Below are 27,022 nucleotides of genomic sequence, written 5' to 3'. Positions count from 1 at the left end.
AGGTTGGCCCCATCAACGAGGGGGGCTGGGGGGGGAGAACACGTATGAACCAGACACATCCCCTGCATAGAGTCGGTTACATCAACAAGCCACCGGGCCCCACCAGTAAGTGCTTACGCACTATTGTATAACCGCAGCTTTCCCACCACCCCACTTGCCAACACAGAGTGCAAAGCCGGAGCACCTCACCAGATGCGGGATTGCAGCCCAGACTCGCGTTGTATGGAGGCATTGACTCCTGGCCTTCGCAGACAGCCCTGGAAAACCCATGTGCTATGCCAGTCGCTACTGCAGCGTGACCTTTAGCAACTCTACCATCTCAACCGATCCGGATCACGAGACAAGTGTATGTAGTGCCTCTACATGAATTAGACCCAGACAGCAGTGCTGACACGGGCAATGGACACAGTGAACATGGGTGCTTTTTGGGAAATGCTGCAAACAGATACGTCAGCCACATCAGATATCCTACTAACCATCTGAAAGTGCAAGATACTGGAAACACGTGTTTGGAGGGGTGTCCTGAATATCTCTCTGGGTTCCATCATGCTGCCATTAACTGTGGACGACAACTCACACCCTAATATATACTACAGGGTACACGCGACCTGTGCACTAAACGTAAGACTGTTAAAACCCATGATCGCGCGTTATCACAAGCACTGCACATTCTAAGACTCTGAAGCATCTAAAGACACTGGGTTGGAGATCCCCAACAGCTATCAGAGACAGTCTGCCATCCAGTGGTTAACTGGCACCCCACCAGGACTGCAAAAGCCATGAAGCAGGCTGCACTTAAAGCAGGCAGGCAGTAAAAGGAGCATCTCATACCCCAACGAGATAATACACGCTTCAGTGTATTAGTTACATTGTTAGGTACAGGCCACAACCACAAACGCCCAGTGCAGCCAGAACCACAGGGGCAAGATCACCCTTTTAATACCGAAGGAACATACTGGACACAGTACGATGCCCAAAGGAGCCGCAGCTAAGAAAGATGGATCAATCAAACGGTTCACAAAACCGGCCATTAAGGAAAAAGACATGAGCAGCAGCCCTGTGGATCATGCAGCTGCGCCCCCCGTGACACAACCACCTATGGATCTAATGGGAGTCTACAACTCTATGCAGCAAGGATTTGCCGCACTCACGGACAAACTCGATGGCATCAATACCAATGTGACATCTCTCCGGAATCAACTGGAAAAAGTAACGAGCCGGATAACTGAAGGTGCTACCTCCCGATCACGTGACTAATTGGTCATTTGGGGGGCGAAATCCAATAAAATGCGAGAGAACGTAATGAGAACAGGTAGAAACGGACACCAGGCGGAGATAGGAGTGTGACTTGAGAGAGAGGACAGCCACATGTGAGCAGCGGCTGTAACCCCGTGCAAGGCGGCAAAGGCAAGCTTGTTAAAGGTAAGAGCATAAAGCCTTTTGGCGATATCCCCACTCTAATTTTAAATGAACAGCGGTATGAATAAGAATCACGACCGAGTACCTGATGTGCCTCTCTCCATTCTAGAAAACGATATATAGAGTCGTCCCATCCCACATGAGAAAATTTAGAAGATTTATCTAAATGAGGAGCGGCACGGGATAAAGTCAACTATTAAATAGAACAGGAATCCACAAAGTAATCACGCTAGGTCAGTATAAAGATATGCAGGGTAGTTTTGAGCACGATGAACTGACAAATAGAATAAACATCAAGCCAGGCTACGCCAATTGGTTCACCTGTGACTGTCTTAAATAGGAATGCCTCCCAGTGATCGCAGATAGTGGTATCCAGTTGAGAGCCAAGCACACCCCAACATCAGACAGACTTTAACTAGGAAGAGGATTGTAAATCGAGGGGGACCCCCCCAAGAAGACACATAAGAAGAACTCAGCCTGTAGAAGGTAAAGCAAATTCATAGACATACTTGGACAACTTAACTGTACCGCATGATTGGGTTAATTGATTATAAAATTGTGAAATACTCAGTGTCGTAGTTAAAGATCAGACCTGAAGTGATAACAGCATGGGTGTGGTCTTAGAGGACCTAGTTGCAGATAGGGGTGGAGGTGTGAAGATATAACAGATGTAAAGAAGGTGATGGTCTAAGTAATGACACCCTTCCGCTGATGATTGACACATAGCAGGTTGTGCATAATATAAATGTCGACCGGGATATTATCTCGAATACTAAATTTCGATTATCCCACACTCAACCAAATATGGACTTGGGGAAGCAAGGGACCGAGTGAACATTGTGTATTGTTTAAGAGTTCTGTTTATAGAGGGCAGTTCACCATCGGTCATAGGAAATATTACCTCTAGTCTCTTATTATCAATACCAATGTGACATCTCTCCGGAATCAACTGGAAAAAGTAACGAGCCGGATAACTGAGGCAGAGTCAAGGATCAGCAAGACCGAAGACACCCTCGAAACACTACAAAGTACAGTTGTCAATATGGCCAAAGACCTTGGCACAGTCAAATTGAAACGCAAGGACCTAGAAGCGAGGTCACGTCGCAATAATATTCGCGTTGTTTGTTCCCGAGGACGCTCTCAAAGGCTGATGGAGCTGGCCATCGAGGAACTACCTAAGGAGCTGTTAGGAGACCCCGGGTGGTCGTCGATGTTCGTGGTGGAACTGGAACACTGATCTCTTGCTCCGTGCCCTAAATCTGGGGCATACCCAAGGCCAATAATAGCCAAACTAATGAACTACAGGGACAAGGATTTGGTACTACGAGCGGCCAGAGACAAAGGCGAGTTAAAACTCGGATCTAATACACTACGCATATTCCCAGATTACACTCTAGCGGTGCAGGAGTGAAGAAGATGCATAACAACAAGACCTACTTCTTAATCCCCTTACCAGAAAAGTGGCTTGCCGATGGTGATGAGACCAATGAGTCAACAGTCCTGATTGCGCAACTAAGCAGGGGACCGATCCGCCATAACGGCTAGTATTGACAAATATAGAACCTGCAGATGGCGCTTTGCGCTGATATGATATCAAAATGTTTTGATGTAAACATTCGAATGCCATAATCTATAATGAGAGATAGCAACGTAATACAAATTGAACCGAGATATTGGAGCTACATGTATGGCGTCTTGTCCCGGCCGCCACTGAAGTGTCCCCCCACATGCAAGTGTATATGTTAGTTTACAGGGTAAAAATAGGGGAGGATGGAGGAGGTGGGGGGGATTGCATAGTTGAAGTTCTGGGAACTATGAGGGTGAGGGAGGGGGATAGGGGTAACTTTTGGGGTGTAAAAGTTAAAATATTGGACAGGCATACAATGCATCATAATCGTACCAGCACAATTACACATCAGAATTTACAGACCTGTGCAGTGAGAATCACACCAAATGGCTAAAGTGAGCCCTGACGAGATAACAATGAAGAGCTGGAATGTCAGAGGGCTTGGGATGCCAATAAAAGCACGTAAAGTGATGGCATATGTTAATAGGGTGGGCGCACGTATACTATTTCTGCAGGAAACACACTTATTAGGAGATCAAGCAAGTATGCCTGCACCAGGATGGGGGACCCACCTCTTCTATACATCCTATTAGTCTAGGGCCAGGGGGGTCATGATCATGGGGCATAGAACAGTGCCATTCACCCACTTGGCAACTGACAGTGACCCCAACGGCAGATACATGGTAGTCCATGCCAAACTAGGTGATAATGAAATTTTATTGATCAACATTTACGGCCCTAATGTGGATGATCCAGTGAACTACACCAAGGTCTTCCAAAAATGTGTGCAGGGGGTGGGGGGACTTTAATACCATACTACACCTAAACCTGGATCGCACGTCAGGTGCAGCCCGTGAAATACACACGCACATGACCGATCTGGATCAGACAGACGCCTGGTGAGCCCTGCACGGTCCATGACAGGCATACACTTTCTACTCATCGGTGCATGACATGCACTCTAGGATTGACCTATGGTTGGTGTAACAGAGGGTACTAGGCTGGACATCGAACGCTACACTTCTCCCCAGAACCCTATCTGTCCACTCCCCGACACTACTAACACGGACTATCCCTGAGGCAACTCCATATAGGGCCCTTTGGCGGTTCAAAGCGGCAGCATTAGCGGACTAAGTATACAGAACTGGTCTGGCACAACATAGCCACACATTCTTTTTTAACATAATGACGTGTCGGTCGCTACACAAGCAGTATTATAACAGGCATTTAAGGTGTACATAAGAGGCGCAGCCATGTCTACTGAACTGGGGGTACTTAAGGACATACGAAGAGAACTCGAGAGGAAGGAGGGAGAGATAGCCAAACTCCAGGGGCAGTACGCGGCCACCCCGTCGGCACAAATAGCGAATGATATCAAAACACATCTAGATGATTTCCAGCCCGCTGCGGACCGTGAAATACACTATTTTGATAGACCAGCAGCAGCACGGAGATACGGCGAGCAAGAAAGACCAGACAAACTCCTGGCCCAACTGGTATGGGGGGGGAAAGGGCACCACGAATATAAGGTGAATAACGAGGTCAGACAGAGTGGTAGTGATGGGTCAAGAGGAAGTTAGTAAGGTCTTCTTCGACTTTTATGCCAAGTTGTACTCACCCCAAAATGCAGCTACAGACGAAGAAATAGACAGGCACTTAGGTACTTATCAACGATACCCGCTATTCTTTTGTCTAAAGACACCAGAGACGCCCTCGATCTTCCCCATTCACTGAATGAAATAATATAGGCCATAAAAGCCCTGCCAAACTGGAAAGCCCCGGGCAGTGATGGACTAGGGGCGGAATTCTATAAAGAATTTGTTGAAATTGTAGCACCTCGCCTCCTCACGGTGGGACGGAGGCATTGGATATGGAGAAACCACAAGATTCTACTCACGAGGCAGTGATAACCCTATTGCTCAAACCCGGGAAACAACCTGAGGACTGCGGTTCTTACCGCCCTCTTTCCATAATAAATACAGATGCGAAAAATATTCGCAAAAATACTGGTCACACGACTCAATCCTCTAATGCCACACATGGTCCATAAAGATCAGGCTGATTTTGTACAGGGCAGGTCCACAGCAAACAACATCCGTTGCTGCTACAATATCTTGGTGAAAATTCCTAGAGGCACTGAAGGGATAGCAATAGCCTTGGATATGCAAAAGGCCTTTGACACCATATACTGGCCGTTTTTGCTCAGAGTCCTCAGGAACTATCGATTCGGCCCGAATTTCATAAAATGAGTCTGTATACTCTATGCACAACCTTATGCGTAAATGGGAAGTTGTCACTGATTCTTGAACTAGCCGGCGGTACAAGGCAGGGCTGCCAGCTGTGTCCATTGTTATTTGCTTTAGTGATTGAACCGCTGGCGTATATATTAAGGGCAAAGTACACCAGGGCGGGGATACCACTGTCTGGCAAGATAGAGTTAATCACCCTCTACGCCGATGGCATTATGTTATACATCAGAAACCAGGAAAGATGCATGGAAAAAGTTCTGAGAACAGTGAGGGATTTTGGGGAATATTCTGGTTTGAAACTGAACGCTGCTAAATCCGATGTCTTCCCGTTAACGGATGTGACGGCATGCCATGCTGACTTCTTAGGACTAAAATGGGCACCCCAAAATGTGAAGTATTTGGGAGTGGAAATAGCACATACAACACAACTAACCCAGAGCCTTAACTATGAGAAACTCGTGGAGGCTCTGTGCCAAGCTCACCCATTGGGGACATCTACCGATCTTGCTGATGGGTCGTCTGGCCTTGGTCAAAATAATCATGCTCCCAAAGCTTTTTTATTTATTCAACACAATACCAATGTGGCCAGGAAGATCCTTTCTAACTAAAATTCAGGGAGTATGCTCATCCTTTATATGAAAGGACAATCAGGAATTAGCTGGAAACTTCTTAAGGAGCCATACGAAAAGGGAGGACTGGTCGCCCCCGACTTTGAACTTTACTTCCTTGCAGCGCAAGCTTATTATGCTACATTCTGGGTGGAGGGAGGCCCAAAGACTCCACACGCGACAATTGCAATGCACGAGGAAGTTCCCACAAGGCTATTGCACAAATTGGCTGCAAGGAAGCGAATAAGCAACAATTCAATGGACCCCACACAGGTGACATGTAGAGCATGGGATAGATTGGCAGGTGACACCGAAGGTACAGTATTATACAACCCCAGTATTCCAATATGGGATGCTCCCTACCTCCCAACACAAGATGCAATATTATCCACGCACTGTAGAGAGAGAGAGAGAGAGAGAGGTATACTCTCCATTTGGGATGTCTTTGTGGATAGACAATTCATCAGTTGGGACTCAATTAAACTAATAGTTGGGGATAGTCCACTCCAAAAACTGCAATACCTTAGGCTGTGCTCTGCAATGGCCAATGTGGGGTAAGACTTCCCAGCAGAACCCCGGATACATTTAGGCCTGGGATATGTAATCACCCCCAATGCTACGAAGAAATCTGTCTCCACACTTCACAAAATCTCCCTGTCCAATAGAGCACCTCAAACCACGAACATTAAGGGTGAGTGGGAACAGAACCTACAAACCACACTCTCAAACACGCACTGGTCGCAACACTATGTGGGTTGACAAACATCATATCATACAACTCCAGATACCGCTTGATTCACTATAAAAAAAAAAATCACCAGGGTTCACTTCAACCCCACTCGACTCAAAAGCATATACAACACTGTGTCCAGGGCATGTCCCAGATGTGGGAGTGAGGAGTGGCCATTTTCCATATGATATGGTCATGTTCAAAACTTACGGACTACTGGTCCTATATCTGTGATGCACTAGATGTGATGTCAGATCATCCAATACAAAAGGGATCCGGGATCGTGCATGCTGGGTATTGTGGTCAGAATGAACCCTATACAACACAGATCTCTTAATTTGAGCTTTTTACTGGAAAAGCAGGGAGCCACCAGTGTTGGCGGACAGGGTAAGAGACATGATCTGGGGGAACGACAACAAGGAGGTATACACTGGCCTCCTGGCAATGTCAAATCGCCCAAAAGATGCATGGAGTGGATTCAGGCAATGTTTGGGGGACAAAAGGCAGAGGGAAGAGGAATTAGACGAACTGTGTAATGATATACTGATGTACCAATTATCAAATGTTATGACGAATGATGCAACCAAAATAATGTACTGTCATTGTCTGTGTAAATTAAATAAAAGTTTAACAAAAAAACACAAAAAAACAATAGTAAATACCTTTGTAGTTGTTATTGGGGTCTCCTGCAGGCAAACTGAAGTAGTATTGAATATCTCTCCCTTTATACAGTGTTTTCCTTGAAGAGTTGCCAACACGGTAGCTGAATTCATAGAGCAGGTCCTGGGCAAAGGCAAAAGCACAAATAAGATAAAGAATATGAAAAGAAGCATGGTTTATGCTGATCTAAAGAACCAAAGCAGATTCTGGCCTTATCTGGACACAAACGTTTCTAATATCACATTACTGTTTCATCTGAGAACAGCAGAGCTGGTTTGAAAAATGGCCCCACAGTTAAATGTAAAATTCTACTTATGATATTTATCCCACTCTACAGAAAATATTACACTGCAGAGTCTTTCGAGCACTGAGGAAGTTGCATTGGTCCGGCGTTCCCTCCTGCAGAGGCTCCCCTGTTTGGCAGCTAGCCTTCACATGTTGCTGCACAAGGGTTAGGCAAAGTGTTGCCATGGATGCCTTGTACTGCACTCGCCAAAGTTTGTGGGGGTTGGAAAATTTGATACAGCAAGTGTCCTTTTTCTCAGACACGAAGAAAACTTTTGGGGCTCACTGTGCATTCTGGAACCTGAGGTCCAGACTGGCAAACAAGCAACCCCATATTGTCTTTCTCCTTCTGTGTTGCCATGGAGGCTAAAGAATGATGGCCGGGAGGGTTTTTTATGTGAATGATGAGCTTAGTAGTTTTACGGTTAACACATAGTGTGACAATGTCCCATTGGGAGGGACATTTGGGAGATCCATTGAAACCATCAGGGTCTCTTCCCCGCACCAACCTCTTATGTAAAGGAACCACAATGATGGGCAGACACCGAGTAGAGGGACAAAGTAAAGGGATTAAGAATAACAGTCTGCTCCAATGGGTGGGTGAGCGAGGAATATACAAGAGAGGTTTGGGTGTCAGAGGTACAGTGGCAGGGAGTCCGTGAAGAATCAGGGTGGGTATTAAGACCTAAATTGGGAACAGGATGTTTGCTATTAAAAGATGCCAGTGCAAGACAGCCATCTGTTTCTGATCATAGCATATATCAACAACAAAAGAGAGAGGCCGCCAGCAGGCACTAAAGAGGATAAAGTGCAGTAAAGGGGAGCAAGAAAGTCATGTTCCAAACAGAAGAAGGTTGGGGACCAATCACTTGAGAAAAGAGAGGGGGAGATGGTAGGAAAGCAAATATGGTCACCAAATGAGAAAGTAAGAAAGTAGGGAGTAAAAAGCCAGTACAAGTTGATGTGATGTATCAGTAATGATTCCCCCAAAACCTCGACCTGTGACCTTCCTCATGTGGCCAGGGGAAGGCAGACACTTCGTGATTCTGACTCTCAGGGCGGTGTTCTGTGGGAGGATCGCATGGGAGAGGAAACAGGTCTGGATGAGGGGGGGAAACTCCTCTGTTTAACTTCACCTGAAACCCTAGTCTTTTGTTGGCTTATTGAAAAGTAGAAAGAGTTAGAAAAACTAACTTTGTTGTGTGAGAAACCAGAAGGTGTCTCACCCGCTAGTCTCCGGGGATCTCTCTCAGGTAGACAGGGCATGGCCATCGCCTTTGGATCCAAACCCTGGGGATGGACCAGTGCGGAAGAATCCCCTGGGTGAGGGCTCTTCGGGGAGTGGGATACCGTATGGCGAGATGCAGTATCCCTTCTGCTGCAACCCCTTTATCTCATCCTACCAGGTAGGATACATGGGAACTTTACCGCCCTCCCCTCTTTCCCCTCTCCAACACTTTCACATGAACAGCCCACTCTGGGAGAAAACTGACTACTCACATCCGAGCAGTGTACCTAACATGTCCCGCTACTATAATCAGGCGAAGTCCGGCAATTACTGACAATCACTCACACCTGACTTCCACTAAACTTCCCCACACAGATAAAAGGCAAAGCACGAGAGCACACTCTGAGCCAGGCAAAGCACACAAAGGAACAGCAGTGTTGAGTTGGTAGCTGAACGAGGGGAGAAAGATGGGAAACCAAGAAGCGCTTGCAGGGAGGGAAATACCCTTGACCTTTTCAGCAAGTAACTGTTACTTTGAAGAAACCTTCAAAGCAGAAAGAATAAGGCCAGGAAACCTGACTGAAGACTTCTGCATTGTGTGTCAGTGGTACCGAAAGCCCTCCCGCATAACCAACCAAGGTGGGGAGGAGTGGCAGCCTCCCGGGTATCGTCCTTGGCTCCAAGAAAAAAGAAGCATTAGCGAGATCAACACAGCCGGTGAGTTGGGGAGACCGATTCAAGGCCAGTCTGTGTTGAAGGCAAGGTTGCAAGCAGCAAAATCGTATAATGAGTGCTGGAACGGACATTGTTAAACGTGTGCGATGAAAGACGCAAGTAAAGCTAAACTGCTGATGAATGTTTGAACTTGAGAAGGAAAGATACAATACCATTAACAGAATGGTCCGGCACCATGAGTGTGCTCAATCGAAGGTCTCCATAAGGTGTCCCGCCAACAGAAACAAAAGCCAAAAGATCAATGAGAATATTGTATGAAGTGAATCAAAGTGGTCCTGTGACGGTTTAAGCAAAACCCACTGCACATTTGAAAGTCTTCGATTTTGATATCTAGAGGCTCCGAGCCTGAACGAGGAAGATCCATGGTCCAGGCCCGAATGAGGGAGACCAAGAGTACAAAGGGGTCCAAGCCTGAATGAAGGAGACCCATGATAAATACTGGAAGCGAGAATTTGCTCATGTGAAGATCCTAATAGAAATGGAACTTTGATATTTGATTTTTACGACAGGCCCTCTGCAGTAAGAGACTGTTATTGGATAGAAACTTTGGCAGAAGACCCCGATGTCTATGCTTTGAACTGTGTCCTCGTGGAAGAGAAGCCAAGTGTGTGCAAAGCCCCGTGCTGCCTTGCCCCGTGCTGAAAATGTGGGGGAAGCCAACTGCTCAACCATCCTCACATATTTCTTGAACACCTTTCTTTGTTGCATACATTACTGTCCCACAACCTTTTGTATTTAGAAGTAAGGAATAGCAATAGGTTGATGGTCGTAGTTTGCTCATAAACTAGATGTAGGTTAGATAGGCGTTCCACCAACCCATTGAAGTTCAATAAACACCCTTGAACTGAGATCACTTGTGTCTGTCTTCACGGTTTGATATCATGCCTTCCTTACAGTTGCCAAGGACTACAAGTCCCATAATTCCGTCAGTACTGGGACGAGAAAGAGAGATGCAGAGGAACACTACTGTGGGAGCCGTCTCCTAATTAGTGTAGATGACTCACACCTGTGGGGGACTGAGGCGCTTAAAAAGCCCCCTCAGGTGGCGGTATGGAGAGAAGGAGTAAAGCAGTAGGAGAAAGAAGCGGTGCAGGCCGTGGCTGCAGCTGAGAGGGAAACCTGAGGCGAGAGAAGATGCTGGGACCATGGAAACACCTGAAGACGTGGTGGGTCCTGAGAGAGTTTTAGCCTTGGACTCTCCCTGTTCCAGAGATCGCGCAGCGGGAAGTGTAAGCAGGAGACACTGCCCCAATAAAGATTGGTTCTACAGAGTTTGCGCAGTGGGAAGCAGCAGAAGCGAGGGAAGTGTGCCCTATTTGGGGTTACCAGGTGGCAGGGTTGCACCTGGATCTTTACGGAGCAGATGAGGTTGCATTCCTTGGTGGTGTGAGCAAAGGAGGACCGGAGGAGCCTTTCCACCAGGCGGCGAGAAGCCACGGGTACCGAAGATCTGTCAACACAAAGCAGAGCATAATCGAGCGACTTACCCAGTGAGTTCACAGCTTGCAAGTGACTCCAGAGCACTCCAACGCTGTCCACTTGTTCACGGCATGCCACTTCACTCGCATGTGAGTGAAAGTAACAGTAATTTTGAATTCTGAAATGTACGTAACCAACAAAGGTCATACCTATTGAAACAAAGTGACTGTGTAAAGAAGTGCACGAGATTGTAGAAGGCCCAAAGACTAAATGGGGAAGCTGAAAAAGGTCCAGAATCTTAAAAGCAATACCCAAGCCAAGAGCGTGTTAATAACGCAATACCAATATAAAAAACAGTGCTCAAGGCAAGCAGGGAATACTGAGAGGGTTAATGATTATAAGACTTACTGATTATGTGCTATGATGCACAGATCATCAGGTAATAGAAACCTACATTGCCAAATCCAAGATACAAGAAAAGTGAGACTGTCTTTTGATACCTATTTGGTTGCTGGTGCAAAGGGGAAAGAAAGGTGGCAAACAGGCTGCCCTTCTGGTGTATAGTTGCCAAGGGGTCTTGAAGAACACTAATGTGGTTCCTCGTTCCACATAACTTGTTTTGAAGTTGTTATTCCAAGCTGGAAATTTCCAATGAAGCACTTTTCTTTTCTTTTTGGTAAAGTAGATGGCCAGGCGAGTATACCCATACGGCTAGAAGTTATTGACTAAAATGCCCTGGCAAAGCAATAAACCAGGTAGTGTTGATGCAAGTGCTGAACTGTGGTTCTAACAGAAACAAACCATGTTAAATGTGTGACATTCTAAGAAGAATTGTGAAGGCTTGTCCGGGAAAGGTTGCAATTCCCTTTGAAACCAAAGTTGTGTTGAACAATGCGGACAAAGACATTTGATGTTGCTCATATAAACAGATAACAAGGTGAACCCTGTTATTACTCCAGGAGGAGTTGGAATAGACTGTTTCTTTCTGAGACCAAATGTTGTGCTAAATTATCCTGCCCAAGACTATTTCTATGGTTTACTTGGAGAAAACAATTGTGACCGTTCTTACTCTATGGGGAGTTGGAACTTACTATTCCTTTTGATATATTTCTGAAGCAACAGAACTTTATGTGATCATGTACAAGTCTTTAAGAACTGTATTGGATCTTTGTGTTTCTTTTGAACTGTGGAGAAAACCTTTGTTCAGATCTGGGAAAGGGAAACTCACCCAGGTTATAAAGAATATAATCATATGTTACATACCATTGATGAAATGAAGTGCCATACATTTCCTTATTGCTTTGTTGGTTGTATAAGTGTGAGGGACAGACATCCTTTTGTTAAAGTGTTTCCTTTAGTTTATTTTACGCCGGGAAATCCTCGTCAGGGTAGAGCTAGTGAGGCATTTTTATTTAATAAAATGACTGAAGTTGAAAACTCGTTACAAAGTTGTCCACCTCACATTTCTGACCCTTCACATTGAGGAGTAGAGGAAAGGTAGTAAAGTAAACCCAAGAGAGGTAATGGAAAGAGAATTCATCAGGGATGGGACATGACCAAAGAATGGCAGACAAATTGTAGAACGTTGGAAAAAGGGCCAGAGGCATAGTGGAAGAGGAGAAATTAAGGAAGACTAACCAGGAGTAACGTCTCAGGAGGAAAGGGATATAAAGTTGAGAGAGGAAGCAAAGCCACCCATAAAGAATGTTGCAGAATATCAAGGAGGGTATGTTGGGGCTGAGATGGAAAGAGCAGTTTGAGCAGGAAATAGATGAAGATCCACATTGGGGCAATTATGAAATTAAGATGGGTGACTGCACAGAAGCATGAGAGTTACCTTTGACTCACAGGTGTTTTGTACTACATTTCCCATGATTACTCACCATTTATTTTGCTGGTTAGGTCTGATGAGATTTGTACTATAAAACATCTGGAGAGCCAAAGGCTGCAGAACCCTGGATAGAGGAAGAAACGAGTAGTCAATGGGTCGAAGAAAGATAAAAGAGAAGGACTGGAGGCAGTAAGAAATAAACATGGAACCCCAAAGGAAAAAACCTACAAATCTAGGAGGGGTAAGAAGGAGCTTGCCCCAGAAATGGGAAAGGGGAAAACCCCAGCATTGGGAGATGAGAGAAGGACCCGGGGAAGGAGGGAAATCAATCCCAAGAGTCAATAAGGAAAGTAGCTCCTACAGAAAGAAGAGGCCACAGAGGTGGTGAGAAAGCAAACCCAATACAGGGGAGAGGATAGGTGGCCCATAAGAGGAGAGTTATTGCACTTCCATGGCGAGGCAATGGAAAGTGCTGGGCACAAAGCACCTCATCTGGCAGTTACCATGATGCCTGCAGGAACAGACTATTCTTTCCAGACACCCTGGCCCTTACGTGCCCACCTCGCGTGCTACTGTACTGATTGTGCACACTTCCAGGTCACAGAAGATGTGAAGTAAAAGCCCTTGTAAGAGGTCCATGAGACCTGCATTAACCACCCAATGCACAAAATGCTGCAGTGTTACTGGTGGTGGGGGCAACGAAATCTGCTCATATTGCGGGATCCCTTTGAACCCTATAATGGCCATCTGTAATGGACAGAATCGACTTAAGTTCTCTGTCTCATATTTAAATGTTTGAATAACTTGGACCTGGCCTATCTGGCAGAAGTTCCACAGATGTTGCCCGACTCCTTCGCTGCGGTGTGAGGACAAATTGCTACAGAGAATTCCATCGTCCTCCTGTGTGTCCAGGGGTGACCAGAGATTCTCCGTCTTTGGACCTAAAGTATGGAACAGATTGCCTTTGGAAATTCAGGCAGCTAATTTGACTCTTTTTCAAAAAGCGTTAAATTAAAGACTAACTTATTTAAATGAACCCAGTCAGGAGTAGTGGTTTGTTGACATCCCTGGATTTGGAGTGTTGTTCGTTATTTGTATCCTGGTTCTCCTGTCTCTCTTGATGATCAATCTGCGCCCAAATGCGATTAGTTTTGTCAGGTGCACGGTATAAATAAATCAAAATCAAACAGTGAGTGCTGCATCCTGTCTGACACCGCTTCCTGTTTTCTCTTCTGTTTTTCAGCTCCTGGCATTTGTCGTCTGTGTCTGGATCTTTTGTCATGTTTCCTGGATTGCATCTGCCAATCTATGTACATTGACTGCCTGGATTCTCCTCTTGACCAGTTCACTCAACCCCAGGACTGTGTTAAAAACGTGTTTCTGCATCTTCTTTGGGAGTGTTTCCATGGACTAGGTTTGACCTCCTGTGCCCAGTATCCCACTGGTTGTACGGACTTTGTTTAATGAGGATTGCAAATTGTACTTCCTGGTACACATTCCCTTGTCTTCTGGATTTCTTCATGGACTTTCACTACCTTAAGCTATAGGGCTTCCCCCATCTCGGGTTCCTTGATTTGCCTTAGTTGCACCCTCATTCTGTTCAAGTAGCCCCCCTGCAGTATATTGATTTTTTTACATCCTCATTTGGGGTAGTGGTTGTTTGGACCTCTGCACTCTGTTCTGTGGAGCATTATCTTGACATTATAGGTCAGGGGCCTGAAATCTGTCGGTCTCCAGATGTTTTGGACTCCACATCGCATGAACACCCACCATTGCCTTTACTGGCTATGTTTGGTCAGAGTTGTAGTCCAAATGTTGAGAACCAAAGCTTGCAGAACTATCCTTCCACCGCACCACCTTTGCTAACAATGTAAAAAGGAGTTGAACTTCATTTTCATGTGCTGTGGTACTTTCTGGGTTTCATCAATGGACTTCAGTGGGTGATAATGGACACATTAAACTTCCCATCCATACATCAATAGAGTAGCCGCCCACACTTCCTTCATACCAATCTGCATTCAGTTTATGAAAGGCATTTGGGTAATCTCAGGCAATGCTGGCAGAAGCACTGACCAAAGAATATTTATATTAGTTTGGTTATTTGTTTAACACAAACCCCTATTCGGGAAACAGTGGAATGCTGGTCATTAGTAGAAGTTGCAGGCATACATTAGATGGTGCTATATATCTGATCTAAAGGGGTTGCATATAGGGATTGAGAGTCTACCTTTTTTCTAGTGGGGGGGGTGGGGAGGGCTGGCACCTTCAGCCCTTTACTTACTTTGTATCAGTGGTTGCTGCAGACACTTTACAGATTGGTTCCTGCCTGCATCCATGCCACATCAGTCGTCCACAACCCGGAGCGCTGCCGGGGTCTCTCCAATCAAGTGTATGACTGATACTGTGATGGAGGGTGCACCATGTTGGTTTTGGGAAAACTGGTCACTGCACTGAGATAGGGCTGGAATATACCAGTCTGCACATGGCAGCCAGTTGCTCTTCAAGTACGGTAGTTTTCTGAATGCAGACACCACGCTGCCCTGCAAAGCAGCAGATTTCACCATGACACCGCTCGTCACAAAGATCCTTGTGTGCCTATCTGAGCCATAGGCTGTAGCTTGTTGCCAATTTCAGACTGTTCTCATGGTTTCTTACTTCCTTACCGGTCTCTGGCCTCAGAAGTTGGTTTGTCTTTCATCTTGTTCCTCGCTTTTCCACCAGACTACCACTTCCTTCCCCTCCAGTTACCTTACGGCTGTACTGCAGGTGGGTAGTATGCTTTCACTTGTCCAGCTTCCCCGACTGCTCCAAGTTGACAACCCTGATTTCCAGATTTTAGAATTACACCAGCTCTTGCCTCTTACTTTTGGGCTTCAGCCTTAATGTGGCAATTTGAGGTGATGTGGCATTGTGGAAAGACCATACTTTCCTTCAGGAAACACTTAAGCAATGTAAGGAGTGACTGCCCCTGCATACTGCACTTGAGTATGAATGGGCAGTCTTGAACGAGGGATGATGGATTGGGGAGTTGGAGTTCAACTAAAATATGAGTCTTTCTTAGGGGACCAATCAATTTTGCTAAAATTGGGTCAACACTGCCGAAACCCTACCACTCCACCCTGTCTGGTGCACCAAGGTTCATTTATCGCTCCATGGCAATGTGTGTATACACTTCTACTTAAAACCCAGATAAAAAAACACTGCTCTGCCATTCGACTCTATGCAGATGAAGTGTAAATCATGATCCACTTATAACATGGTGGACATCTCCATGCAGTTATACAATGAATCACAAAAGAAGCCTCCCTCCATTTCACTTTTATTGGCATAAAGTAAGCATCTTTGAAGAAGCCATTGCAACACATCAGCCTTACCTATTCCTTCGCCCCCCCACTGACTTTCGGTTATCGTTCATTCTGTAAGCGAGCCTCCAAAATAGCACTGACTCCCAACAAAATCTACCATTATTGGAGTTACATCATAAAGCAGATGTACGAAGACCCTCGGTTACGAAACGCCTAGACTTCTGAAAAAGTCGGTAAAAAAACGAATCCTAGAGTGAGGTTTTCCAGGACATCTACCTTTAGATGATTTTGAGTCTATAAAAACAAGATCGTATCAGCTCTGAAAACATTGCACTGGCTGGCCACTGAAAAAAGACAGAGGTATTCAATTTTATAATTAACTGCAGTGTAACTGGAAAGCGTAAATGCATGCATTTATGCTTTCCTTTTACGTTCCAGTTGATTTTACAGCCACCCTGTGGCATAGGAGGGCAGCAAAGCGGAAATATCTCTGCTTTGATATCCTCCTCCACCTCAAGATAGCATTTGGTTCCACATCCTCATGAAATTTTCACGCAGGCGCAAAACCAAACATTCCAACGGAATATGTCTTGCTTTTACACCTTGTGTACAGCAGGCAGATTTAAATGGAATCTATCATAAAACCCCACCTGCAAAGCATATTTACAGGCAGTGTCATTTGTCTTAAAGTGGAGAGTAAAAGGAAAGCGTAAAGGCGATTTCACCTTGCTTTACTCTTCTCTTTTACATTGTACTTTGCAAGAGTACACAATTGCATGCAGGGGACCAGAAACACAAATGTAAGCATTGCTGGTCCCTTGCATGCAATTATCATTTTTAACAAAATGGCCCTGTTACTGTGACAGATGGCATCAATAACACAGGTAACCATAGATGGAGTACAGGTGTTTTATTTACAGGTTGAAAGGCATGATGGAGGAACAACTTGAGAAAAGCCAGGCAAAGCCCTGGTCTCACTCTCATCCCCTCTGTGGCAGGTCAGAATCAGGACTCTGGCAACAAGGAGTTGTTCAAGGTGTTTCTACTTTCTCCCTAAATCTACAAATCCAAGCTCTATTTTATAGAAGAAACATGAAAAGGGGCTTGTCAGGTGGAAAAAAAATTATATTATACAGTCCTCTGTCCAGAATCCTACTCAACCATAACCACTTTCCCAATTACCCGTTAACAAAAAGAAAAGCAAAGTGATTTTATGCAACTATTAACGGAAAGGGAAGGATGCTGGCTTCGGACCGCAACCCTGGTTCCCCTTCAGTAAAGGCTTTTGCCCTTAGTTTCAGTTCCAGAGGTGCTAATACTATCCAGCTGTTACAGTCCAGGCCCTTCTCTGTGTCCTCCCACTCTGGGATTCTTTCTTTCTCTCCCTCTTTAGAGATTCTTTCACTCATTCTTCCTCCTCAGTCTTGGGTTCTCTCAGTCATTCCTCATTCTGGGGCTCTTCTCACTTCCATCCTCTGGGGGATCCTTAGTCTTTCTCCACTCTGGGTTATTTTTCCTCTCTCTCTCCATTTTGCCACCGCCCTTTTGGCTTGAGCCACCATGTATCCGACTGCCCCAAGCAGTGCAGCTCAGGAGGGGTGCCGAGCCTGGCCGTCTCTCTCCCGCCATCACGGAGCCGCTTACGTGAATTTTCAGCTGGGTTCCACATCTGCCTTCCCAGACTTTTCGCTCCCTTGTTCTTAATGCTAATCAGTTGGTGAGAGGTCATTTATGGCACTTTTCAGGTGGGCTGTGCAAACTACCAAGGCTCTTCTCCATCAGTCTTGCAGTTCCTCGATCAGTGCAGAGTCACTTATGCAATGTTTCAGCTAGTTCCGAATCAGCCTTCTGATGATGATCTTCCTCGTTCTCGCAGTAGCTCTGGGCTGCTCCGGCCAGCCTGTCGTCATGCTGCACCCTCCTGGTTCACGTTGTGTTCCATCCCCCTCCCTCCCACCCCAAGACGCTAGCGTTCTCTCCCACCCTTGCTGGCCACACCTCATTTGGCCTCTTTGATGCAGTTAAACTCTCGGGCCTGCTGAGAGTCTTCCGCAATTGGTTGTCCCAGGGACGGTGCCGGAGGGGGAATGCTCACTTGCCCCTCTCCATAGTCTTCGCAGGAGATTGGGCACATGCGAGGTCAGAAGCCAAGTCAGTCATTAGGAAAGGGTGTATAGGGTTATTGTAAAATCTAGATTCTACATACCCAACAAAGGTGTTAGTAACAGGGGGGTGACTGCCCCCATCACAGTCTCTATACCTTAAAGGGCGTCACTTCCAGAGGGATCCCAATTATGTCACATAGGGGATGTTAAGCAAAGCGGAATCCCCGCCTACTGCCAAAGGGGGTGGCTCCCATCGGATTCATCCACCCTCTTATTTTATGCCCGTTCCTTGTCTTCTGTGGCAAGACAGCAGGAGGACTCGGACCAAAGGACATGTTAGTACCTAATTTTCATTTAAATTAAAAGACAACACTTTCCTAACCCTACTACTAAAAGGGAGTTCCCTTTGTAACAAATCTAAACTAAAGTGCTTGTCTATAGTCAAAATCGAAAGTAGTCCTCGGTCCAAACCTATCCACTAAACTGGCCCTACAACTTAGTAAAACATCAAAGAAAACAGGTGGAGTGCCCTGCCCTCTTGGTTCTCCCCAAAGGTGCCTCTGGTTGTCCCAGGAATCCTCCTGGCTCTTAGAAAACAGTTCTTGTCACTATCAAAAAAGTTCCTCAATGGTCGAACAAAAAGTCTCAAGTTCCTGGAAAAAGAAAATGTCCATAATTCTTTAGGTGAAGGGATATTTCCATGATCCCTTTCGACCAAAACTAGGTCATTCTCTCCACACTTCGACCAACTTTCGGGTACTGCTGTGCCCCTGTGATATCTGCTTTTCACACTGTATATTGTGCCTCTGTGGCTCCTTTTGAGTTCTCCTGACCCAATGTCTCAGGTAGTTATTTAGGGATCCTATGACCCCTTTCTCCTTCTGGGTATCTTAGTCTTCTCGGGTCCCTCTGTCTCTTCTCAAGGCTTATTCTGCTTGGGTTTCTCAGGCTCCTGCAACCCTTCGCCTTGTCTCTCTTCTCTCAGGTCCCTTAACCATCAGATGGGGTTAGGGCAGTCCTTCCCTCTTCCCCGCACAAACACACGTACAAGCTGCATTGCAGTACTTGCTCCAGTGAGAGTCTGTCTCATGAGAGACAGCAACGTTTTCCATGGCTTGCCACTTTCCTGCACTAGATGATAGCAGTCTTTGCGTTCTGCTCATGTCAGCTCTCTATCTCTTGTTAGCTCTCGGGGTCAGAGTGGAGGACCCAGTCCTCCCTTCCTCCCTGGTCGCAGCGTCTGTTTGCAGGCTCCGGCCGTAACTCATCCTGTAGGTGGTCACAACACCAGGTCCGTTTTGCACATCCTCTGCCTCTCAGGCTCTGTGCGCTTCTGATGTGGTGAACGACATCCTCCTTGTGCATCTGCATCCTTTCGCGCTGCAGCCAGCTCTGCTGCTCTGTGCGGCTCTGCTCCTCACTGACGTCTCAAAAGATGAGACCTGCCCTGGTGTTGCGTTTCTCCACCTCCATTCAATGGCTGTTGGCCCTTTATTCTTGGTCCAGCATTCAAAAGGGGCTTATTGTTCATCACAGGTTCTCAAGCGTTTTGGAAGTTAAACATTACCTTGAGCCAAACACAGAGGTAATGTCAGTATTTCTTGTGTAGGCGTTGCTTCGGTATTAGGGAGCTCCCCATGAGAATCCTTGTTCCCTAAAGGGGAGTCACTCCCAGTGAGGTGCTGCTTTCCAAAACCCTCAGGGAGGGTTTAGCTGAGCGGCCTCACCTCCCTAGCCTTAAAGGGGGTGGATCCTCCTAGGGAAGAAGGTACGAAATCTCCAGAATCGTCACACTTCCTAATCCTTCAGTGTTCTCTACTTTTGAATATCACTTCTCACCATTTTTTAAAACCCAATCACTTGCCTCATAATCTATCACCCCCAACCCCTGGCCCTGTCGCCTTTTGTGAAGATCCTGATGCCCTTCTCTCTTTCCCTCAGATACTCTTTTAATCCTTCTTGGGGATTTCAATCTCCATCTTTCCTCCACTCACTTGTCTATCCCCCTTCCATCTATTATTGACTCAAACTATCTTTTGAAATTCCCTACTCCTCCCTCACATATCTCTGGCTCTTCTTTGGACGTAATATTCTCTACCGTCCCTTTTACTTCTTCTGTATCTGCTATACCCTCTACTCATCTGATCATTTTCTTCTCTCATTCTCTTATTTCTCCCTCTGTTCCCTTCTTCACAGTTGTCTACCTCCTTCCAACGTTGCAATCTTTGCTATTCAGGTCTCGACCTTCATTTATGCCCTTACCTCACACTTCTCCCATTAACTGACATCTTTTTTTTCTCTTTCATCTGACTCAGCAGCCTCAGCTTTCATGTCTGCTCTATTTGATACTATTAATTCTTTCTATACTCTCATCCTTTTCTCCTTCTCGGAAACCATCCCAACCTTGGAGGATAGCCACTCTGCAGACGTATCCTTAGATGGGCCAAACGTGACTGGCTTTAAACACACTCTGCTGCTGACTGTTCGCTGTTTACTTCCCTTCATGCTATCCATGATGCACTTTCACTCTCTGCTAAAGAACAATACTTCACTAATCTTTTAAATTCCCTTTCTTCACACCCTTGTTGATCATTTTGAACTCTGAACCTCATTCTCCCCCTCATATGTCTGACCCCAGCAACTTTTACTCCTCTTATTGCATCCAATTTTGTTGATTAGTTTTCCCCAAATGTTTCTCCTCTCCGTCCCTCTATTGCTTGCTCCTCCTTCCTGTCTAGCTGTAATCTTTCTTCCCCTCTTCTTTAAGGTCTTTCTCTCCTCTCTCTGATTGGGACGTCTCCTCCTTTCTTGACAGGGTGCATCCTACTGCTGCTCCTTGCGACCCCCTCCAGTCTTCTTTAATTCCTGCAATCATCAGGCTATACTCTTCTCTCCTCCCTTATCTTGCATCTTCCTGCATTAACTTCATTATCCACTGCCATTTTTCCTTCTTTCAAGAATGCTTCTTTCCTGCCTATCTTAAAACAACCCTCTCTTGATCCTTCTCTCCATGTGAACTTTCACACTATTTCATGACTTCCTTTTATCCCAAAGCTTCTTGAGCACATGGTCTGTTCTCAGGTCTGAATTTATGTCAACACGAACATACTGCTGCCCTCTTGCCATTGATTCTACAGAAACGGATCTTCTTGCAGTCTCTTAACTTTATCCTAACCGCCTGCTACTGTAAGCTTTCCTCTCTCCTAGTACTCTTGGATCTGGTGGCGGCCTTTGACACTGTCGCCCACTCTATTCTTCCGTCTTATCTTCACCACCTCAGTTTTTGCATGTCTTGGAGTATTTTCAGTCATCTTTCTTGCTGTATCATTTTGGTTTTTTGGACCAGTCACTCTTCTCCTGTTCACCCGCTCTCCTATGGCATACCACAAGTTTCTGTCCTAGCCGCATGCTCTTCTCTATTTATACCATCCCTCTTGCTTTCATTATCTCTTCTTTTGTGTTTTCCCCATCTGTATGTGATGATTTCCAGATCTTTTTCCTTTTCTGTCCCTCTTCAATTGACCCGCTCTTCCTCTTATCCAGTCTTGGATGTCTGCTCACTACCCGCACTTAAATCCCTCCAAGAGTGAGGTCCTCTTCTACCCTTCCTGAACTATCCCAACGTTACCCTCTGCTGCTGTCTCTTCCCCCCACCCTCTATCACTCTCTCTTCCTCTGCCTATAACCTGGGTGTCAGTTTCAGTTCTTCTTTTTCCTTCTCCCTGTAGTTCCCGCTCTTGCCATTTCCAACTGTATAACATTCGGAAAGCCCAACAGTTTCTTACCTTCCATGCCACAAAGAGATTCCTCCCTTGTTTTCTCCAGTCTGTTAAATTGTTCTAGCCTCTTTCTTGATCTCTGAGCCCACCAACTGTCTCCTCTTCATACTCTGACTCTTCCATTCACCTTCTTTTCTGCTTACCTGCACAGGAGTCTGTTTCCCTGCTCTACTCTCTCTTCACTGGCTATCCTTTGACTCGTCTACTCTTTAATTTTCTTATCATTGTGTTTACGTTGCTCCATTGTCTGGCCCCTTCCTATCTTTCCTCGCTCATATCCTTCTACTCCACTGCTCGTCGCCGTCTGCTCGTAGTCTCAGTCCCCGGCAAGTCTCAGTTTCTTCTATCTGTTCAGCATCCCCCATGCACCCCTTCTGTCTTATTTCACTTGTCTTTTGCTCTACTTGCACCTAAACACTGGAATGCCTTCCCCCTCGCTCTCTCAGTTTTGTCTTGGTTCTCTCGTCAGATCCCTTCTCATCTCCTCTCTAAATGAGTGATGCTCCATGGATTTGTTTTTCATGCATTTGTACCGTTTAGTCCTCTGTACAGCGCTATATATATATATGCAATAAAATACAAATTCCCCAGCTCAGACATGCCTATTCCTCAGCAGGATGATCTGAAAACTAGAAATAGGCAATCCCTACTGTAGAGTTCTATCCTCGGTCTGTTTGTGCTGGCCTAATGGCTGCAGCCTGATCGACCTTACTTCCTTTGGGACCTTTCAAGGACTTCCAACTCCAGTAGGTTCCCCATGGTGCTGATGATACAATGATTGGGCCTTCATTCTCTCTCAATAATGCTCTCTCTCCTCTCTCCCTTCCTTGGTTATCCTCCCATCGCCTCTCCCTCTCTCTTCCTCAATCTTAATAGGTTCTCCCCTTCTTTCTCCCCCTCTTGCCTCCATGTCCTGGTCTCTTTTCCTACTGCTCCCCTCCTACTTCCTTTCTCCAACAACTCCATCCAGTCTCCCTCTCTGTCCCTCCAATCTTCTCACTCTGTATTCGCTTTCCACCATCCTTTTACTACTTTCTCCCTCTTGCCCTGCCACCTCTGCCTACTTCCTATCACCATCCTCTCTTGCCTCCTTCACTCCTCATTACCTCCTCACACCAGTCTCATCTTCCCACACCCTCTACTCCAACATTCTCCTGTTCCTCACTCTTCACTTTTTACACACACAGACACACACACACCAGCCACTACAATCTTTCAAACTAATTACCACTCACACACACAATACCCCACCTGCACTCGCATCTAAAGCATGAACAGATTCCTTAGCACTAGCTCCACCTTCCATTCTCTGCCTGGTCTCTCTGAACACCACCTCTCCACCTGACCTCCCCCGAACATCACTCACCATTTTGTACTAGTCTAGGGTTCTTATACCCCCGTCCCTACTGGTAACCTCCCCCCGATCCCCCCTTACCATTGGTCTTTCTTATTACTTGTCTTTGTGGACCAATCGTCCCCACTCTTTCCCTTGGTGCCGGGCTTTCCTGGCTGAACACATTTTAAAGTTAGCCATTGGCCCTGTCCCCTTTCATTCACTAGGGTTCTGTCTGGGTCGCTGGCTTAGTGCTGCTAGTTTCCACCTCATTGACCCTCCTCTCTCCTTCGGCTGCATCCTCGCATTTACAAGTGTCCTAGCTGTTGCTGACAGAGCAGGATTCAGAACTGGATTTTCATTTTTCTCATTTGGCAACAGCTGTGTTGGTTTCTGGATGTCTCAGTCTTTCAATAGAGGATAAAACTGGGGCCTGAAAGCTGTCAGCAGGTATGGTGTAACAAACAGTGGTACTAGTTTCTGCAAATTACAAGATACTCATGGGGTTTAAGGATGGGGACTTCCCCAATTGTTTCACCCCATCTCTGGGGTGGGATCAGCTCTAGCATATGCCCAGGTAGGTTGCCTAACCAAGGTTGGGAGGGTTCCCCATGCCCTTTCAACACAGTAAAGCTACTGACCTGGTCACATCGCGTGGTGCGCATCCTCATGGGTCCCCCCCCAAATTGTTTCACTCTTGCATTGAATTAGTTGCAGCCCATGGCTCAAATTGAGCCAGGTTTGACAGGGCTTGTCCCCTAAGGGAATATAGAAATGAAGACACAGACACCAGGGTGCATGAATAAAATACTTTAGTGTGTGTGTAGGTATGTGCGTTTACTTACTTGGACTGATCCATTCATCCCATCATGGGGCTAGATGGAATGTTCAGAAAAAGAAAATAAAACTAGCGCTCTTCTGCCCAATAATGGGCTAGGTAGGGGGAAAAGGGATCCTAAAAGGTGAAATGCGTTAACAGGAAGAAACTAAACTGTTAAGGAGAAGGAGAGACGGGGAAGCAAGAAAAACAGCTCCCCGGATGGCTGCAGCCTTGAGCAGCCCCCAGGCCCTTGATACAATTTTCTGTCCATGTCGCGCCTGAGCTGGTGACCCATGCCCAGAGCAGCTCGGGCACCCATGGGGCCATGGTGGCGGTTATCCCGCTTGGGGCCAGACCGGATGGGCCCCTCCATAAAGGCATTGGGCTGCTTGCGTGGTGCAGCTTGGAGCGAAGAATGTAAGAGCTGCCCAGTCTGATGCATGTGTGTGGGGCTACCCGAACCGGGCCAACGAGGCCTGGCCTAAAGTGTAGTCCTCCCAGGGCATGCATGCCAGGCGGCCCGAGAGGTGAAGGACGTCTACTCCTCCCCGTGGAGCAGAGCAGTTAAGAACAAAACGTTGAGGGCTGCCACACTGGGTAACCCGTTTGGGCAATGAAGTTGTGTGAAGAATCCTGCGGATCCCTCATTAAAACCCTGCCTAATGTCTCCTCCCAGGTGGCCAGGAGAGCGCAGACACGTCCTGATCCCAATCCTAGGGGTGGTGTACTGCGGGAGGATCACCTGGGTGGAGCCAAGGCACAGGGTAGCGAGGAGATTCTGTGGGATGAAACAGTATTTTTCCGTTGAAGGGGATATTCTTAACACTATGCCAGAAGAGGTTATGGCTGACTGTCATTTTGATATATCTCAGCCTCCTCTTAAAGCTAAAGTGGTAAAACCTGAGGTTGTAATCCCACAACATATTATACCAAAGAACAAATCTGGTCTATCCCTAAAAACAAACACCTGCCCCAATACCAAAGGTATGCTACTATGAATGACGGCAATATTGCCTTCTCAACACCTTCTTCTAACAAAAGTGACACCTACAATCCCGCTTTTAGAAATACTAATAAAAGTATACCATAAGTAGAAAAAAAAGTACTCTTCTCAAATCAGCTTGATGTCCCAGAATCCCATAGGAACTGAGAAGAAGAGGGCTGAGGAGTCATGTAGAAGCAAAGGACAGGCAAGTAGGCCCAACAGCCTTCGTCAAGGTCAGGAAATTTACATTAAGGGCCTGCACCTGAAATCAATTGCCCCACCTAAGAGGCATAAAGGACTGCAGCAGGAGGCTGGCCGTAGCAGCAGAAGAGCACAAAGCTGGCAGTTCATGAGGAAGAGTGATCACTCAAGAGAAGCTGAGACAAGAGGAAAACAGATTTCATCTGTAAGTTCTGAGCGATTCACAACCCCTGCCTTGCTGTGGCTGCAGTGAGAGAGACGTTCCAAGATTGGAGGTCTTCTGAGGTGAGCCTAGCGGCTGTAATTGCAGAGCTGTGATCGGGCTATGCCCTGAGGCCCATGTACAGAAGCAAGCTGAGGAACAGCGGAGAGAAGGAGACTCCGCGTGGTTAAGGCCAGACCGGAGACACCCATGCTGCAGTGGAGTGAGTCCCAAGAGTGCCTAACAAGGTAGCAGAAGAAGTCAGGAAGTGGCGGCAGCCTGCAACTGCAGTGTTCCTAGAGCCTCTGAGTTCACTGATAACTGTACCACTAACTCGCACATGAGTGGGAGTGAGTAGAAGCTGTTTGTTGTTGTGAAGAGTCCTGCTGATAATGGAAATGTATCACACGAGCTTCTAACACAAGTCGGAGTGATCGCGTATAAAAAAAAAGCTTTTCCTTTTCCATTGTAAATCATTTACTGATACCAGAGTGATTTTGTGCCTCCAATTAAGAAGGGTAACGCTTTGTAAACCACCCGGAAACCCTCAAGCTGACTTTCACAAACTGTTATAAGACTTATTTCATCAAAGAGAGGTCACGCATGAACAACTGAAGTTCCTGACCGCAGACAGAGTATAACTATGTGTTAATAAGGGAGAATACCATTTCTTACAGTTCTTTAAAGTTAAAAGATCTTCCTTAAAGAGTGGTCGCGTGTACCCAAATTTGATTTTCTTTTGAACCTTGAACCCTGTAACATCCAGAACAAGTATTCCATAAATGTAGAAGTTGTCAAATTGAAGAAAAGAACAAGTATTGCCCAAGCCAGTAGGCAAATCCTTGTGTGGTGAAATCAGCCCTGTTGAAACCTATCCACCTACATTCAGAGGTTGTTAAAGTTGTTAAAGGGCCAGTGTCCTCTGATGCAAATATGACATTGGTATCCAAAGCTCAAAGAGTGGCAATACAGCTTTAGGGTAGCTACTGGAACCAAGTAGGTGTGAATGAAGCTGGGGAAGGAAACTGGGTGCTTGTAAGAAGAATAAGTCAGCAATCTGTACTGATGAGACGGTTGAGTTTGAGAGAAAGGCAGTCTGGAAGCAGGTTATACTGGTGGCAGTAAGACAGACAGAAGAGGCAAAGAGCCTGCTCTTCTTTGCAGTATAGGAAAAGAAGAGTACCTTGTCTAGCTGTGGAGGTCGAAAAGTGTTGTCTTTACATTGCCTAAGAATTATAAGTTGAAGCAGAATTTCCTGAACTGTGGTTGTGTATAATACTGTTAGTGAATGTTACACTAAAGGTGGCTGAAGTAGTGGCTACTTTGGAGCAAAGGATCCTATTCCCACAGTATCGGATATAGAAGGGTGGCTGTCAAGAGGAAAGCAACTCCCTAAGAAGACAAATCCTGACAATTATACCAAAGACGCTGCAGAGGTCGAAAATACATGGAGAGGTTTTGTAGCAGAAGTTGTTCATTTATTCTCTGAACTGTGGCAAAACATTCTTGGAAAGAGAATATCCAGGATTACCATTGGTGCTGTTTTCTTGGTTGGAAGTGG

The 27,022-nt window shown here is 46.0% G+C and overlaps 1 protein-coding gene across 1 annotated transcript in view; it reads right to left on the bottom strand.

The window, feature by feature from the left end:
* PKD1L1 (polycystin 1 like 1, transient receptor potential channel interacting) overlaps positions 1–27,022 on the bottom strand; it is a 2,330,280-nt gene that overhangs the window by 1,473,316 nt on the left and 829,942 nt on the right. The window contains exon 20 of the mRNA XM_069613333.1: positions 7,236–7,356. Within this exon, the coding sequence (XP_069469434.1) occupies positions 7,236–7,356 (121 nt within the window). The remainder of the gene's footprint in view (positions 1–7,235; positions 7,357–27,022) is intronic.

The sequence above is a fragment of the Ambystoma mexicanum genome, chromosome 5p, assembly GCF_040938575.1.
Source record: "Ambystoma mexicanum isolate Mex_15411 chromosome 5p, UKY_AmexF1_1, whole genome shotgun sequence".
Lineage (NCBI taxonomy): Eukaryota > Metazoa > Chordata > Amphibia > Caudata > Ambystomatidae > Ambystoma > Ambystoma mexicanum.
The sequence above is the reverse complement of the archived record's forward strand: the minus strand, read 5'-3'. Positions and strand labels throughout refer to the sequence as shown.